Source organism: Cygnus atratus, chromosome 20 (assembly GCF_013377495.2).
Source record: "Cygnus atratus isolate AKBS03 ecotype Queensland, Australia chromosome 20, CAtr_DNAZoo_HiC_assembly, whole genome shotgun sequence".
NCBI classification, from domain to species: Eukaryota; Metazoa; Chordata; class Aves; order Anseriformes; family Anatidae; genus Cygnus; species Cygnus atratus.
This window is the reverse complement of record NC_066381.1, coordinates 8,538,859-8,555,466: the sequence shown is the minus strand read 5'-3', so window position 1 is coordinate 8,555,466 and position 16,608 is coordinate 8,538,859. Positions and strand designations below refer to the sequence as shown.

Sequence of the window (16,608 nt, the reverse complement as noted above, 5' to 3'; positions counted from 1 at the left end):
GATGACGGGGCCATAGATTTATTATGCTTCTGTTTAAATGACTCCTGACCCTGAGCCCTGCCCTAACCCCTGAACCTGGCCCCTGACCCCTTTCATTTTCCTTTGATGTGAACCGGCTTTTGACAGTCCAGTAAAACTGCAGCCTCGCAGAGTAGCTGAGGTCTGGAGATGGTCTGGTCCAACGCCCTGCTCACATCACAGCAGGGCCAGCTGCAGCCGGTTGCTCAGGGCTGGGAACAGTCCTGGTTTGAAAAATTCTGAGGGTGAAAACTTCACCACCTCTGGGCAACATCTTGTAGTGTCTGACCACCCTCACAGGTTGTTTGGGTTGTTTTGGATGGGTTTGCTTGTTTATTAATTTTTTTTGTTTGTTTATTTCAATCTAACTTGAGAAAGGAGGATATCTGAAGTTTAGTAAGATCCTCTAGATTTTGTGAAATGATGGCCAGCAAAGAAGAGAAATTTAAATTGGTGCCTACACAAAGGGGAACGCTCATTTCTGAGCTTGTTGCTGCCCTGGTCAGTCTATTTGGAGTTTGTCGTGAAGAGGAGCAGGGCCCGTATTGGGCAAGAAAGGGGAGAAAAGGACCGGGGATAGCCTGATTTGATGCTGTTGAGTGCTGTTTTACCTACAAAGCTGCTTCACATCACAACCCTATCGATCCTTAACTGCTACGCTTGCTCTTTACTCCCCCTACCTTCAGCAGCGCTAAAGTTCTGTTAGCGCAACGTGGTCCAAGTGACCTGTGAGCGGGAAAACAAGCGCAGCTGGGACAGCGCCTGGTAAAACAAACTGTCCTCAAGGCTGCGGTTACCCCGCTCCATTTCAAAACCCCACGCGAGATGCGGGAACCCATCGGTGCCGCCCCCCGCTGCCTGGCACCGACTCGTGGGCGCGGGGCAGCGAGCTGAGCCCGGCGGCTGCCCCTGCCTCCAACCCCTGCGAGCTGCCGCTCAGCCCCAGGGCCGGGCCGGGCCGGGCCGGACAGCAGCGCGCCCCGTAACCGCCCCGTTACAGCCGCGACCCCGCCGAGCCTCCCGCAGCGCGCCCCCGCCGCCCCGCGCGCGCCAACACCCGCCCTTAGCCCCGCCCACTCGGGCGCGCGCGCGCGCAGTGCTGCGGCGGGGTCAGGCTCCGCCCCCCAAACCGGGCGCGCCGCGGCTAAGCCCCGCCCCCCGCTCCCCTCCCTCCCTCCCTCCCCGCGGCCGCGGCCCGGCGCCTCCGGAGCGCACCGGGGCCGGGCCGGGCTGGGGGGGCCGCGGCCATGGACGAGCAGAGCGTGGAGGTGAGCGGCCCCCCTGCAAGGGGCCCGGCCTGGCCCGGCCCCGCCGTGCTCCGCCTGGGCCGTGCGGCCGTTAGCGGAGGGCCTGGCCTCCTGCGGGGCGCCTGGCGGCTGGGGGGGGGGGGGGTTGTGTAGGGGGGTTAAAGCTGGCGGGGGTCCGGTTCCTGGTGTGCAGGGGGGGAGCTGCTCGGTCCTGGGACAGCCCTCGGCGGGGAGAGCGAGCGGGGCTCGGCGCTGGGAAATAACCTTGCTGTTTGGGGATGGGGAGGGGTTAGGTGGGGCCAGGCAAATGGCTTCTCTGCCGGGGGTGCAGCGAAACCGTGCGTGAAATTGATCCCTGCTGACCGAGGGTAATCGGGGGGACGTGGAGGGGACAGAGAAACCGTGGTGGTAATGGTAGACGTTAAAAGGATTTAAGTCCTATTAGTCAATAAAATGCTCTGTCCAGTGCGAGCCTTCTCATTAGCACTCTGTATCATACATGCACTTAACGTGCTTTTAAATTAGCTTAATGCCTGTATGTTGGAGCTCCTAGGTTTTGAATCCGCGGGTACAGCGCAGTTGTTTCTGGCGACCGCTCAATGCCGTGTGAACACAAGGAGGAATAATATCTCTTGGCTACGGAAATTCCCCCTTGGAAAAAGGGAAACCAAACAAAAAACAAATTGCTTAAAGAACTGTGTTTCAAAATGGGTGCTGAGAGCTGGTGGGATGTAAGAGGAGGCGGGGAGGAGAGCCGTGGTGTTTGACCTAGTATCGTGCTTTGAGATGCACTACCCGTTGCTGTTTGGAATGGGATTGCACCTGTTCAACCTGGCATTCTGCCTGAAAAATGCCTCTCTCATATGTCAGAAGTGCGTGGCATAACAATAGCAATAATCTACCCTTTTCCAGAGTATTGCTGAAGTATTCCGATGTTTTATTTGTATGGAGAAATTGCGTGATGCACGACTGTGTCCTCATTGCTCCAAGCTGTGCTGTTTCAGTTGTATTCGGGTGAGTTTGCTTATTATGGCTTACTTTTGCAAACGTTTGAACTTAGAAAATACTGTGATCTTACAAACACATTCTAGCTTCTTCCTTGCCTCTTTTTGTGGGGTTCTGAGGATTTCTTTTTCCTGCTGTGTGCTCTCTAGTTTTCCTTTCAAAATCTCTTACAACGCTGAGGAAAAACTAGGCAGGCTGTGCTTTGCATTTAGTAGTGCTAATTATAGGGACTGTCTGGAAGAGTTGCTCTTAAGAAACAGGTACACAGTGACCCTTTCTTTAACGTATTTTGAAAGTCAGAGACGTCGGTATGGACTACAGAGCTGGGACAGGAATCAAACGATGACTGCGTCTGTCAGTATGGAACGCTGGGAGGTCATAACATCACCTCTTACCTTGGAGATGTTATAAAATAGTTCCCGAGCTGGAATGATGTGATCAGATGCAGGCAGAAGCCTCCTTGAGCGTGTCTGGTCCAGTGGGCTGAAGCAGCATCCGAAGCACCTCAATTCACTTATTAAGGTGACAGTTACTAATGCGTGATGCTTCAGTTCTGAGTCCAGGCGTTGTGCTGCGCTAACGTAGTGCGAGAGGGTTCAGCTGGGGTTCTCAGACCTCGACCAGTACTTCCAGGAATCACAACAGACAGTCATCGTTCTCTCTGAAAGCTCTGCCAAGAGCTGTCGGTGAAGGATTTGTGCTGCACGTTAAGGATGTTAGATGACATGCTGTTGCTGGGTGGTGAGAGATTTTTCATGAGAATCTTTAAATGTAGCAGTGAGCTGCCAAAGGATGAGCCTCTCAGCCGCTGATCTTTCACATCTGTAAGCTGTAGCGGCCTGATGAAGTTCTTTCCTCAGCTCCTTGTCTTTGAAGGGAACTTTCTGGAAGAGAGCTAGTCAAAGGGTCCTTGTGGATTTGAATTGCAGGTGTCTAACTTGTGTATAAATAGCTCAAGAAGAAGAAATAAGTTACCTCAAATACTTTAGAGTCAGGAAAATATACTTGCTGTGTCTTTTGCTTTCTTTTCTTGAAATATGCTCTTTAGTCTGTAGCTATGGAAATCTGCACCAGATACGTGGTTTCTAAGGGAATATTGGGTACCTCAAAATTCCCTTTTTAGTTTTGACAACTAAAGAACGGTGGTGGTGGTGTTACTAAGATACAAATAGCTGCTTCTTCGGTAACTAAGTGGTTGAACAGTTAAATTACAAATCTCTAAAAATGGAAAAATACAGGAAGGCTGAATAAAAGCGTTATTACCGCATACAAGGTAACAAAGGGGAGTAACTCCTAAATAACAATAGAATGTACTTGTTAGCAGTTCTTTTCTGGTGCTTTCTTTCATTATTTTTTTTTCCCCTTCATAGCGTTGGCTGACTGAACAAAGAGCTCAGTGCCCTCATTGTAGGTAAGGTATTTTTAATATGAGGAATAAATTATCAGGAATTGGGTGCACTGGCCAGTTAGTTCTGAAGGGTCTTTCTTCAATGCAATTTACATAAATTTTTTAAGTGTGATTTTTGAGACCTGCTGGCTGTCACAATAAAAATTTACCCGATATATTACTTACTCTAACGTATGTTGCAGTTGTGTGACAAGTTAAGCAAGATCTTCGTTCTTACCCTGTTACTCTGCTGTTTCCTATTGCCATATAATAAGAGTAACTAGATGGTGTTCCCCTTAGAACTTTTAATGTTCATCTTGCAAGAATAAGAGACCAGAAATTTCAGTGTTCAGCCTGAAACGTACTTTTATTTTATACCTGTAATTCGAGAGACTTACCTGTTGTGTTGCAAGTCCTCAGAGAGGTACCTACTGAGTGCGTGCAGGTTTTGTTTTGTTTTCAGTGCAACACAACCCTCCCCTGCCCCATGGCACACCTTAGTGCTTCTGGTTCCTGCGTGCCTAGCAATTCTAGTTCTTGATAAACTGACATTTGGGAGGTGGGGTGTGTTTTGCCCTAAGGAAGGGGAAGCAGTATGTATTTGCCTCTGAGGGGGGGGAGGTATTTCTAAAAACAACCAACCATTACTGTAGAACTTCATATTCAACTTTTAAAGTATTTAATCATTAGTTCTAAGTGCTTGTAAGGGGGTAAATATGTCTGTGTTTTACAAGGGGGATAGTGTGAAGCACTCCTATGGGGATGGCTGAATAATGGGAGGGATCGAAGAAGCACTGAGAAATGAAAGAATTTCCCCAGTGTTATCCAGGAGTCTATTACCAAATCTTAACATAGTTCTTGGTTTCCCTGTGTAGGTGTTCTATATGTAGTTGTGGGGCGGTTTGGTTTTCTTCCCCCAATACGAACTTAAAATGTTACTTTTCTACTCTTTTTTTTTTCTCTGAAATAACTAGTATAGCTGCAGCATTTTGCCCATGGCTTTTCCAATACTGTAGAATTGATGAACCGATTTCATTTTGATGCTGCTCTTTTAGCTCCTGGAGCTGAATTCTTGCTGTAACTCTTGCAATGCTTCTTGCAGAGCCCCGCTGCAGCTACGAGAGCTTGTAAACTGTCGTTGGGCAGAAGAGGTCACACAACAGCTTGACACACTTCAACTGTGTAATCTGACAAAGCACGAGGAAAATGAAAAAGACAAGTAAATGGAGCATTCTTCACATGAAGGGTTTTGCGGGTTGCTTTACATGAGTGAACTTTTAATTTCAGCTGATTTTTAAAGTCAGGGAAACAAACGTAACTTCTCTTACTTAAAAATTGAATTGTGCTGTTGCTTAACAGACAAAGCAGTGCTGTTTCGCACTGTCTGTCTAAAAGTTGGAGTTCACTTCTGTCATAATTAATAGCAATGAGAAGGGTTCCTAACTATTTGCCTAGAAAACTACTATGTGTTTAAGATTTATATTCATATAAAAACAGATATATAATATTTTTATATATATATATATAAAAAATAGTCTGGAGATTTGGAGGAGAAAAGTGTGAGGAGTATTATTGAGATATGGATAGGGTCTAATGACATGTTCCATACCTCCTGTTTCCCCAAGTTCCTGAAACCTAGGGGAGGAGGAAGGGAGAGGCATGTGTTGGAGGTTTGCCTGCTCTGTGCTTGGCTTGCTGATTGATGCTATGCCTGAAATTTTAAGAAATGACAGCGATCAGTTTGTTGAAAAAGCTTATAAGCCATTGTTCTGTGGTTACTTTAGGTTGCATATGATTGGAATTTTAATGATGTGAAGGATTAACTTCTAGAATTCAGAGGTTGGTTCAGTGATGATACCCTCTGCCTCCTGGGTAGAAATCACATTTTATTAATGTACTTTCTCTATGAAATATTTCCTGAGAGAACACTAAGAACAACATTTATTTTATGGAAGATTTTTGCCAACTATTCTTGTTGCAAAACTATGCTGATGATTTATGCTCTGCTGGAGTTTTGTGTTTCACTCCGAGTGGCAAAACAAATGAAAATATTAAACTGAGTTAGCAGAAAATTAATAGGTGTTTTCTGTTGCTTACGTGTTTATTTTTTATTTGAGGTGTGAAAATCATCATGAAAAGCTTAGTGTATTCTGCTGGACCTGTAAGAAATGTATCTGCCATCAATGTGCGCTTTGGGGAGGAATGGTAAGAAGAGGCTTGTTTATATGTTGCACGTGGTATGTTTTAGTAAGAGACTGGCAGTGTTACGTCTGCCTGCAGTTTGAAGAAATAGGCTATGAGACTGTCGGTGTGGCATTGAATTACCGTGCAAATACTATAGTTATATATGCATTTATAATTTAATACAAAGATTGGTTTTGCAAAGAAGTATCTTCTGTTTCTGATTATAGAAGCAAGTTTAATTTTTGCTGAAAAGTCAAAATCACCTTCCTTGTTACTAACTTCATGATGTCTTGGACAAACCGTAGATGGTGGTGAAAAATTCTGTGGGCAAAGGAAGTCTTTCTCAGAATATATAGATAACCTGTTATTTAAATGTTCTGGGCAATGATCTCTAATATATGCAAAGGTTCATTGGTAGCACAATTCACCACACTTTATTATCCCTTCAGTTGAATATTTCAAGGAGAGACTGCTGTTGTGCGTTGGAATATAAGTGATTGAGTATAGCTTAAACGGTGTCCTGCCTTTGTTTGGGAAGGGTGTTTTAATAATAATAGTAATAACTCTTCTATCTTTGATTTGTTAGTATTGTACAATAAATAAATCAGGTTATTTTTGGAGGACCATTGAGACTCCAAATAATTCTTGACAGGAAGCTTTGATGTTATGAAAGTCAAATTCATGACTTCTTATGAAGGGAAGTGAAAGACAGACTTCCTACATGCAATCTGCTTTGGAACCTTTCCAAAATGAGTGATACACCAGGAGGCTTTCTTCCCCTCTCTTTCAGTAATTTAATAGGACTGGAATAAAATTAAAATGGCATGTTCTGTTTTCCCCATTCCCTCCCATTTATTTATTTTTTTTTATTTTTTACAGCATGGAGGACATACTTTTAAGCCATTGGCAGAAATATACGAACAACATGTCACAAAAGTAAACGAAGAAGTGGCAAAGCTTAGGAGAAGACTCATGGAATTGATCAGTTTAGTGCAAGAAGTGGTAAGAAATTGATTCAACATAACATTAAGCTTTCTGGCAGTATGCTGTTGTCAAAGGATAACCGTGAAGCAGGAAATGCAAGTAGTACACCATTTCATATATTCGTGGATGTTTTCAGTACCTCTGTGCTGTTGTTTCTGTGAACATAATCAGGTGATCCCACAGACAGACACTTTCACTTTTTAGTTAAGTTCTTTTTATAAGCTGGGGAAGGACAAACATATTCTCAATGTTTTTTGTGTAGCTACCAGACAGAAAAAGATGCGAGTTAGCTAGCACAGGGAATTTTTGATGTATGCTATTTAAAAGCTAGACTTCTGCAGTTCTTTGGAAGTTGTGTATTTGTAAACACTTAAAGAGTGCAGGCTACTGTGCTAAGCAAGTACAAAAAATGCTTTGTTCGAGTACAGCTTATTTTTCTTTCTTTGGGAGAATAAAATACAAGTATATTTGAGCCTACAGGATGCTCACTAGTTAGAGATCTGAAGTTTATGAACCCCACTTTTTCCTTCGCATAGCGATAAGAGTGCTGGAAGTCCAAACACCTGACACGTTCAGCCATGGCAGTTTCAGTGGCAATTCCAACAAATCAGTGCAGTTCTCTGCATTCTAGGAAGGACCCGCTGAATGCTGTGACACTTACTTTATTTTCACAGGGACCACACAGTAAGTTCTCATACATGCTGCATAAATGCATCCTATCTTTGAAAAAGTTTCCGTGTGGTTCCTGTGTATGCTATAATTCAGGTAGCTGTTTGCTGCGTGCACTGGTGGTTACCTCTGTCTCAGTGCACCTGACCAAGTTACATCACCAAGTGGGTTACTTGTATTTGTAAAACGTAGAAAGATTCACTGCAGGGAGAGAGGCACAATTTTTTAAATCAAATTATTCTTTTTTCCAAAAAAAGTAACTTTGCTGTGCTGCTCAAGTTACAGAAGAGAAGCAGGTACTTGTATTCACAGATTTTGGTATAAAGAATTCCTATAGGATAAATCTCTGTAATGAGAAAATATTGCTGGTTTGTTGTTAACCTTTGGTCACCCACCAGAGGGCACACTTATATATTCAATAAAAGTCAAAAGAAAATTTACAACATAATAATGAAGTACTTAGATTGGCAATAGGAATAGTCTGCAATACAGCTCATCTAAAAACACATTCCTGTTTTCTAATTCTACACGTGCAAACTTCAGTCCATTAAGACCAGGATTTTTGTTTTTCCTCCTAGAAAAATAGGGATGGAGGGGGCTCTAAATGGCCTTTTCGGATAACTCTGGGGTCTGGAAGAGTGGATTTGATGTGCAAACGAGTGAAATGTGCTGAAGTGTGAAGACTTTCTTTTTGTGCGTGTTTTTTTCTGAACCCTCTTTTAGGAGCGGAATGTGGAGGCCGTGCGTAGTGCGAAGGATGAACGAGTTCGGGAAATAAGAAATGCAGTGGAGATGATGATTGCCCGGTTAGACACTCAGCTGAAGAATAAGCTTATAACACTAATGGGTGAGTATTTGCTTCGTGTATTACAAATGGGAGCAATATATTTACAATGTGTAAATCGATCGAGAAACTTTCTTACCCTAGGAGTATGACTCCTTACACATTTTATGGTGTTAAGCAAGGAAACCGCTGACAGAAAACTATCTACAGCAAAGCTTGTATTTAATTTTGTAGTTATTCTGATGCCACTCTAAGTTGCTAGACATATCCTGGTTTTGTTCTTTTGCAAAACCCCATCTAATAAACTCATTTTTCATCTGTGCCTTGTTTTTCCCATGTGTGCTGTAGTTTTTGTAAATGCATTGATAGCAGCACATACTAAAGGTGACATCTTCTTGGGATACTTGTCTCTTGACACACTGTTAAAAATGTTATACTGAGAAACTTGGTTTTGCGAAGTATACAACCAGTAGATTAGAGTACATGAACAAATAGATCGTAGGCCTTGTGCTTGTCCCAGAAATAATACAGTAAAACAGTTGTGCTGCAAAACATATTTCTGATGCTTGGAATCTTCACCCACCGCCACTCCCCACCCAAAAGAAATTCTAAAATTTTTCGTGCTTGCAAAATGTCTTTAGCTTTGATAATGCTTGCTTTTATTCTTACAGTTCGTTTCCATTTAAAAATAAAACATCAATGTACTTTAGCTGTATGTTAGGATCCTCTTCAAAATCACGGTTCTTTAAAATGCTTGCTTTAAGTTAAATCCAGGATTTGTACGTATTTTGTGCCTATATTGAATATAGTAACAAGTTGCAAGGTTTATTTTAAGGTGTAGTGATTGAAGATCAGTCTTAAAACCTTGGCAGAATGTTTTAGTTATTTTTATCTACAGATTAGCATTTTGTGTGTGTAACACCTTTTTTTCTAAGGACTAGAAACCACTCTTCAGACACTGAATATATCATGGTGACAAAGTAAATTCCCACAATAGGAAAACAGACAAATGTGGCAATTATTCTTTTTTGTCACAGTCTTCATGCCAGTTGAAATTTACAAACATGTTTAAACATTGTTCATTTTTTTTATGAAGAAAACCCTTATTATCAAAGCCCAGAGAAATAGTGGACTTTAAGAAAAAAGTGTCAGCTAATATAAAAGGGATTTCTGAAGGAGAGTAAATTCAGTGAAGTGAAACCTGCCTTTTTTTTTTTTTTTTTTTTTTTTTTTTTTTTTTTTTTTTTTTTGTCTGAAGAAGCGCCCCAAAACAACAAACCTACCATTTCTGGGACACAAAGAATGTTTCATTACTGTCTTAACCTCAAGTGAGTTCATCACTACAGCTCTGATTAAAAACGTAGGCTTGCTTTTAAAACGCTTTTTCAATCAACCTTGGTATATTTAGAAATCCTTTACCTTATTAGGTTTTGGGGCAGCTTCCAGACGAGGGTGGGAAAAAAAAGAGCTAAATTTCTTAAAATCTAGCGACTGTGTCATCTTGTCTTTAAGCAGGTCTTCCTTTCTTTAAACAGGTCAAAAGACATCTCTTACCCAAGAAACTGAACTTTTGGAATCCCTGCTTCAAGAAGTAGAACATCAGGTGATGATGAAAAAAAGCTGAAATGTGTTGCATAGATAATTTCTCAGTTGACCTTTTTTTATTTTTAAACTATTAATTGATGGCTAGAGCTATTTCTTCATGGTATCTTTTCATTCGAGTGGCCTTAGGTTGCACAATTTCTTCTTAAAAGCAAGTGTGTCTTCTAGAAATAATGAAATGTGTTATCTTCTGTTGTTTGAAAAGCTACTACAGGGATTCCTAGCAATTACAAAATACACAATTATGCATTTGTTTAAGGTAACAGCATTTAGGCCATGTGGGTAGGTTCTGTTAGCTTTGACACTGCCAACAGCATATGAATTGCGGTGGCTATAAATGGAGAATAAAGAAAAATCTACTGTTTCTCTCTCCAAGATGACCTTGTATCACTCTTTTCACTCTAGCTACACAAGTTCAGCTTTTGTAAATGAAACGCTCGAGTTCTGCAGAGCCTGATTGTACTTTTCCTGAACAATTTGTACCTGCTCTGAGAAAGTGGAAGGGTCTTTTTCGTTCGACCACATCCAGTAATTGTCTTTCAGGAGGGTTTGATATTTCAGATTGGGGATGGTGGGGGAAGTTTCTTGGTGAATTATGCCTCTTGTCCTGTATTCATTCTTTGTTCTCCTGCCATGCTTTTGATTGAGTAAGAATGCTAAGCTGACTTTGTAACCTGATCAGCAATTATTGTGTTCTCCTTGCACTTGAGTTAATGATTTCATACCTATGATGGAACGTTGTGGTGGAGGAATTGATGACACCAGGAGGATGAGTACTCCTGCATACCATGCATCAGCATGTTTTTGCCTGTTTGTTGAGAGCCCTCTGTTTATAGCTCGTTCAAAAATTACTTATGTTGCAACCCAAATGAGGACCTTGTAAATCTTTGAGAAACTGTGTGCGCACATCTGCAGATCAGCTTCTCTTTTGTGGAAAAAGCATTCAAATGATAACAAGTTGATACCAATGAAATATGACCTCTTCTCCATCCAAAACAGGAGGAAAAGCTTACTAGCTAAAGAGCCACGAGAAGATGCAGTTATCTGTCAACTGTTACTGCTAGTTTAAATTCATTATATATGTCTTCGTTAAACGGGGCTTTGAATTTTACTTTTTTTTGTGTGTAGGGGGGGAAGTAGTAGGATTATTTGAAGAACTTAAAGCAAAAATGTGGCTTTTTTAAATGCGCATATCAGTCTCACTTAAGCCTGGCAGAAAGTTTGAACTGTAAATCTAAGATGTATTCTTCCAATATTTAAAGCATAAATAAGAAGCAGAGTAATTTGTCTCCTTTAGCAAATAGGTTTAGAAGATACAGTAATAGCTATTCAAGGAACATACAAGATTAGTTTTGTTGAGATTTTGAAAACATCTTCATTATTAGACTGGTCCTGTAGGCCACCTTGAATGAAGTGGATTGAAATGCTTTTTAATTTTTTGCCATCTCTTTAAGATAATATAGGCTTCATTTTGTTCAAATGTGGTTGGGGGAAAAAAAGTACAGTGCTTGGCAGTAAGACAGTAAAGGAATAACTGAAACACAGAAACTGTCTAATGTCACAGGAGCTTGTCTTGCTGTGTCGTGATATATTGAGCAAATTATCCTAATGTCTAATTAAGCTTCTTTTCCAGATTGATTTACTTTGCTATTGTTGTATAAGCACAGTAATATGTGTGACTTGGTATTAATCAGACATTTTTATACATACTCTTTCAACCTAAGTGAAATACATACTAATTGTTTTAATTTTCACTGTAGAACTTGACAGTCTTCAATATTCAGGAGTTCCCAAATGGGTTGCACAGGCCTGGGAGCGAGACAGAATTAAAATACCATTTTAACAACTTAAGAGAAATTTTAGAACACATGACTATTGATTATAATAGCTGACAGTTTCAAGGGAAATGAAACAAACAAAGCAACAACAAAATACCCTTGAAGCATCATTGTAGATTGCATTGTGGGAAACTTTTGTGAAGCTGGTGCAGACATGCAGTTCATTCGTTTAAAAACAAGTGATCAAAATCTGTTTTGTCTTAATGATGTAAGGATTTTTTTTCCTGTTTTCCCCTGTATAGTTACGATCCTGCAGCAAGAGTGAGTTGATATCCAAAAGTTCAGAGATCCTGATGATGTTCCAGCAGGTTCATCGGAAACCTATGGCCTCATTTGTCACTACTCCTGTTCCTCCAGACTTCACAAGGTAAACATTGTGTTTCCTCTCTGTTGTAGCTTGAACTTGAAAGCTGTCTTACAACTGTTTGCTTTGCTTGTTAAAAAAATGTTTAGAGGAGAATATCCCTTTCCCATTTTACTTTGTAAAGGATTCTCAAATTGCTGAAGATTGTCCCATGAGACAGATTTCCTTTGTATGGAAGAGGATGTTGCAATGAGTCTGGGAGGTAGATGTATGTTGATGCGCATAAGCCTTCTATAAAACTAGGACAGGACACTACCACTGTATTTTAATGTGTGGATTTGAACAAGTGTGTGATAAGAGGCTGATGGGCAGGTTGCTAGAGAGATTTCTTGGTACCCACCTCTAGTGAAGAGGTGTCTTGCATCTCAGCCTTGCGAGCTGTGGCAGCAGTAATCTGTGCAGTAGTGGGGTTCTGTCCTTTTCTCAGTGTTAAACCTGTTATCTCTGACTGAACTGGGGTCTGGGTTTATACGCCAAAAATGTCAAACTGTTTAATTTCTTTTAGTAGTGTATGTCTCAAGCAGGCTTTTCTGTTCCAGCAGGGCTTATTTCATAAGTCTGTAGTCTCTGCTGGGGAGTCAGAACAGCGGGTTCCAGATGACTAGATTTTATTTTTTTTTCTTTTACACTTAGTTTACCGATTTGTCCTTTTTCTCTTATTATTGGGGTCATTCAGTATATAATTGCAAGGCTCTCATGAGATGCCTCTGCAGGTCACCTTAATTCAGAATATATAGCCAAAATCACTTCCTAACACAATTCTTCATAAAAGAGTGCTGTTAATGCTGGGCTCTGAAGAAGTCTGTGGGTTTAGGATAGCTGGCTGCAAATTGTCTCCATAAAATTGCAAGTGTGAGAAATCTTAAAAGAACTCCTCCAATCCGTTTGTGTTCTTTAGCAAATACCAGTTTAGCTTGCTTTTAAATGAAATCTCAAAACTATTGTCCTGAAGTGTGTTCTGAAAAAAATAAAGTACTGTCTGAGGAGAGTTTAAAGCTGAATATTCATTTCCCAGTGGCAATAAGATATGTACTGCTCTGAAACATGAACCATTTAAGCTTTGTATTTCTAGCCATGCAGTAGGTTCATCCTTCTAGAGCTATCAAGGAATTTTATGTTAAAAATTCACTCTTATTAACAGATTACTAGGTGTAACAGGTAAAAGGGTAAATCCTCTTAACTCTTTTTAAATACTTTCAGCTGCTTTTTCTTCATAACATAAAATACTTGATTCGATGTGCAATATAACATAGAGAGGTGCTGGGGATAATGGCTTATAAATGGATTCTTCAAAAGTGCTGAAATAACCCAGTGTAGTCCTGGTGAATCTCAGTGGTGCTACTGACCTAAATCATATGAAATGCTTCTGGAATTTTCAGAAGTTGAAATTTTTAATGTCATGTTACTCAGTGTGTTCTAATGTATTTTTTTTTTTTTCCCTCAGTGAATTGGTCCCAGCCTATGACTCAACTACTTTTGTACTGGAAAACTTCAGGTAAGATTGTATCTTATGAAATTACTGTGAATATCAGGAAGCTTCTTCTGTTTCTTCTGTTCACATGTAGTATTCTTTAAAACACTGAATAATCTTTACTGAAAACTGTTAGATATGAACTAAGCTGTATGAATTCAGTCAAAATCTCTTATTTACCAGGTGAATAGCAATTAACCCTAGCTAAACCGATAGATAAAAGGCTTTTCATGATAAAGATAAACTACTTAGTTTTCTTTTTTCAAAATATTGAATAATTTTGCAAGGAATATATATTCTTAAGGGCACTGAACGTTTTGCATGGGCCTCATGTGGCTACATGCTCTGTGCAGCATGAAGGATGGCTTTACAGCATTAAGAGCACAAGTGTATGCGTTACTTACTATTTCATGGAGGGTTTTGCTTTGTCCCTATAGCAAATGTTTTTTCTCCTTTCTCACTAGTACGTTGCGTCAGCGAGCAGATCCTGTTTACAGTCCACCTCTTCAGGTGTCAGGACTTTGTTGGAGGTTAAAAGTTTACCCAGTGAGTTACATTTTCAACTAAAATTGTTATCCAGCCTAAAACTCTTAGGCAGCGTGCTTATGCTTCTCCTGTAGAGAAATTTCAGATAGTTTCTCCTCAAGAGAGGAGATGTTGTATATAAAGAGCTGTATGGAAAAAAACTTCAGGCTGCAGAGTTAATCATCAGCCATTGAAGTGTTCCCTCTCTGCTTCCAGATATCCATCATGAACGTTCTCAGTAAAGTTAATTTGGTTAATGTAAAAGCAATTAAAATGTGTCTTATGCCATGGGAACTTTAATAGACATTTTTACTCTTTTTGTCTTTGAGTGTTTCTTAGTTTGAATTAAAACAACAACAAAAAACAAGCTGAAGTCTAGATTAACTTACATATTCATGTTTATGAACAATACTTATTTGGGAAGTTGGGAGGACGACAGAGTATTAGTTGAAGGGGAATCTGTTTTTCTGTCTGTCCTGTCCTCAAACGGTGATGTTAAAATGTACGTATTGTACTATCGTCTTTCAGTGGGTTGAATATTCAGACTTCTGAAGCAATATCTTTGTCAGTGTTGGAGCGTTAACCTGTAAGGTGTGATCTTTTTCACTCCACTGTTCTGGTCAGTGCTTCCAGGAAGTTCTGGCTACAGAAGTGTTTGGAGAAATACCTTCATAAGTTTGGTGGTGGAGTACAAGTTTTTTTTATCAGTCATTTGAATGGCATCTTCAGAGAGCTGTTAAGGTCACATAGGTACAGAATTGTATTCTAGCAGTGCAGAGGTGGACTCCTCTGTAAGTTTTCAGACCACTGTAAATTCAGGATTGACTACGTAAGGTATGCTGTCAGAAGACATTAAAATTTATTTTCAAGTGGTAAGTTGAAATATTTCTTCAACCTAGAGGATTGAAGTTGAACCATTCTTCATCCTTGATTGAGGTGAGTGTGATGGAAATTTTGCCATAATTTTTCTTGATTTCTGGTGATTCTAATATGGTTACTCTGTTAACTGACCTAACTTCTCATGTTGCATGTTTTTCTAAAAAAAAAAAAATATTACTCTCTCATTTCAAAAATGAAGTGGCTTTGAAATACAGTTTTACGTGAAGTATTTCAGAACTAATGTTTAACTTGAGCTGTTTTCATGTTGAGAGCTTGAGGGAAAACAGGACATCTACTAAACTGATGAGCTTTTTTTGCTGCTTTTTCAGTACTACGTTAATTTTTTTTGGTATATTGACAAATGTTTGTCTATTCGGTCTGCCACTTAATTGAACTCTTAAAATATTAATAAAGTAACTAAAGCTCTGTTTGGAGTTTGATATCAGTGATACAAATACTGGAGTGTGTATGCACTTCTAGATGCAAGCTCTATGTTGATGCAGATTACAGGATGAGCTCTTGGTCACAGAAGGGAAAAAAAGCAGAGCTGTAGCATACAAAGTAGACTACTGCTGAAAATATGACTGAAGCTGTTTTCTGAGCCTGGAAGACTGGGGAGTGTAGAGGTGGGATTTGTCTGGCGTTAGTTTTTTTTTTAACCAATTTATCTTCTCCTAATTTTATGTTTTTCAAGGATGGAAATGGAGTGGTACGGGGCTACTACCTGTCTGTGTTCTTGGAGCTGTCAGCTGGACTGCCAGAGACTTCCAAGTAAGCAAACCGGCAGTAAGAACAGCCCTGTTGTGGTTGTGTGTTTTTTTTTTGGTTGGGTTGGTTTGTTTTTTCTGTTTGTTTCTTCTGTTGGCAGAGCATCTGGAGAGGTTGGAAAAGAATGACCTGAAGTCCTGTAGTGTTGCTAGGGACTGATGCAGTCAGTGTTGAAAGGACTAGTGAGATTCCTGTTGTCTGAGCTTTGAATCGTGCCTGAAGATAGTATTTTCAAGATGTTACTCAGTGCCTTACTTAAGATAGAAAACAAGCTGGCTAAACAACTGACGACAGTATGTGTCTCCTGGTATTTAGTCACAGACTTACAGGCTTGCTTTGACAGGCTGCTCCCTTCTACTACCTTCCTCCCCCAGCAGTGTTTATGTAAATTTTCAGTAAAATTTTACAACCTCTTCAGCTGGACATGCCAACTTCCCAGAAAGTGCAGTTCTCTTAAACTTGACACATTCATCAGTTCTGACATCTCTTTGCTTTGGTATTAATCCCTGTGATCTTCCTCTGTGCAGGTACGAGTACCGTGTAGAAATGGTTCACCAGTCCACCAATGATCCCACTAAAAACATAATTAGAGAGTTTGCTTCCGATTTTGAAGTTGGAGAATGCTGGGGTTACAACAGATTCTTTCGTCTAGACCTGTTAGCCAATGAGGGCTATCTAAACAGACAGAACGACACCGTGATCCTAAGGTAGGAAAGACAACTTAGTGTAGCTTTTTCCTGCTATTATTTCGTAAAGTATCATACTACTGAAGTAGGAAACAAGTAGTTGAATTTAAAATAACTGTGACATGTTTTTGTCATAAATGGATTTCACTGTCATTAGCAAATTTGTTCCTTTAAAGCTTAAGGGAGTTGAGAAAAGT

General features: G+C 40.3%; 1 protein-coding gene across 3 annotated transcripts in view; it reads left to right on the top strand.

Moving 5' to 3' along the window:
• Nucleotides 1-1,194: 1,194 nt before the first annotated feature.
• TRIM37 (tripartite motif containing 37) overlaps nucleotides 1,195-16,608 on the top strand; it is a 29,591-nt gene continuing 14,177 nt past the window's right edge. For all 3 annotated transcript variants that reach the window (XM_050714735.1, XM_035560885.2, XM_035560886.1), the window contains exons 1-13: nucleotides 1,195-1,286; nucleotides 2,178-2,279; nucleotides 3,641-3,681; nucleotides 4,760-4,876; nucleotides 5,775-5,862; nucleotides 6,721-6,843; nucleotides 8,218-8,341; nucleotides 9,814-9,881; nucleotides 11,961-12,085; nucleotides 13,527-13,577; nucleotides 14,018-14,099; nucleotides 15,652-15,728; nucleotides 16,253-16,432. In XM_050714735.1, the coding sequence (XP_050570692.1) occupies nucleotides 1,266-1,286; nucleotides 2,178-2,279; nucleotides 3,641-3,681; nucleotides 4,760-4,876; nucleotides 5,775-5,862; nucleotides 6,721-6,843; nucleotides 8,218-8,341; nucleotides 9,814-9,881; nucleotides 11,961-12,085; nucleotides 13,527-13,577; nucleotides 14,018-14,099; nucleotides 15,652-15,728; nucleotides 16,253-16,432 (1,199 nt within the window). In that variant the 5' untranslated portion in view covers nucleotides 1,195-1,265. The remainder of the gene's footprint in view (nucleotides 1,287-2,177; nucleotides 2,280-3,640; nucleotides 3,682-4,759; nucleotides 4,877-5,774; nucleotides 5,863-6,720; nucleotides 6,844-8,217; nucleotides 8,342-9,813; nucleotides 9,882-11,960; nucleotides 12,086-13,526; nucleotides 13,578-14,017; nucleotides 14,100-15,651; nucleotides 15,729-16,252; nucleotides 16,433-16,608) is intronic.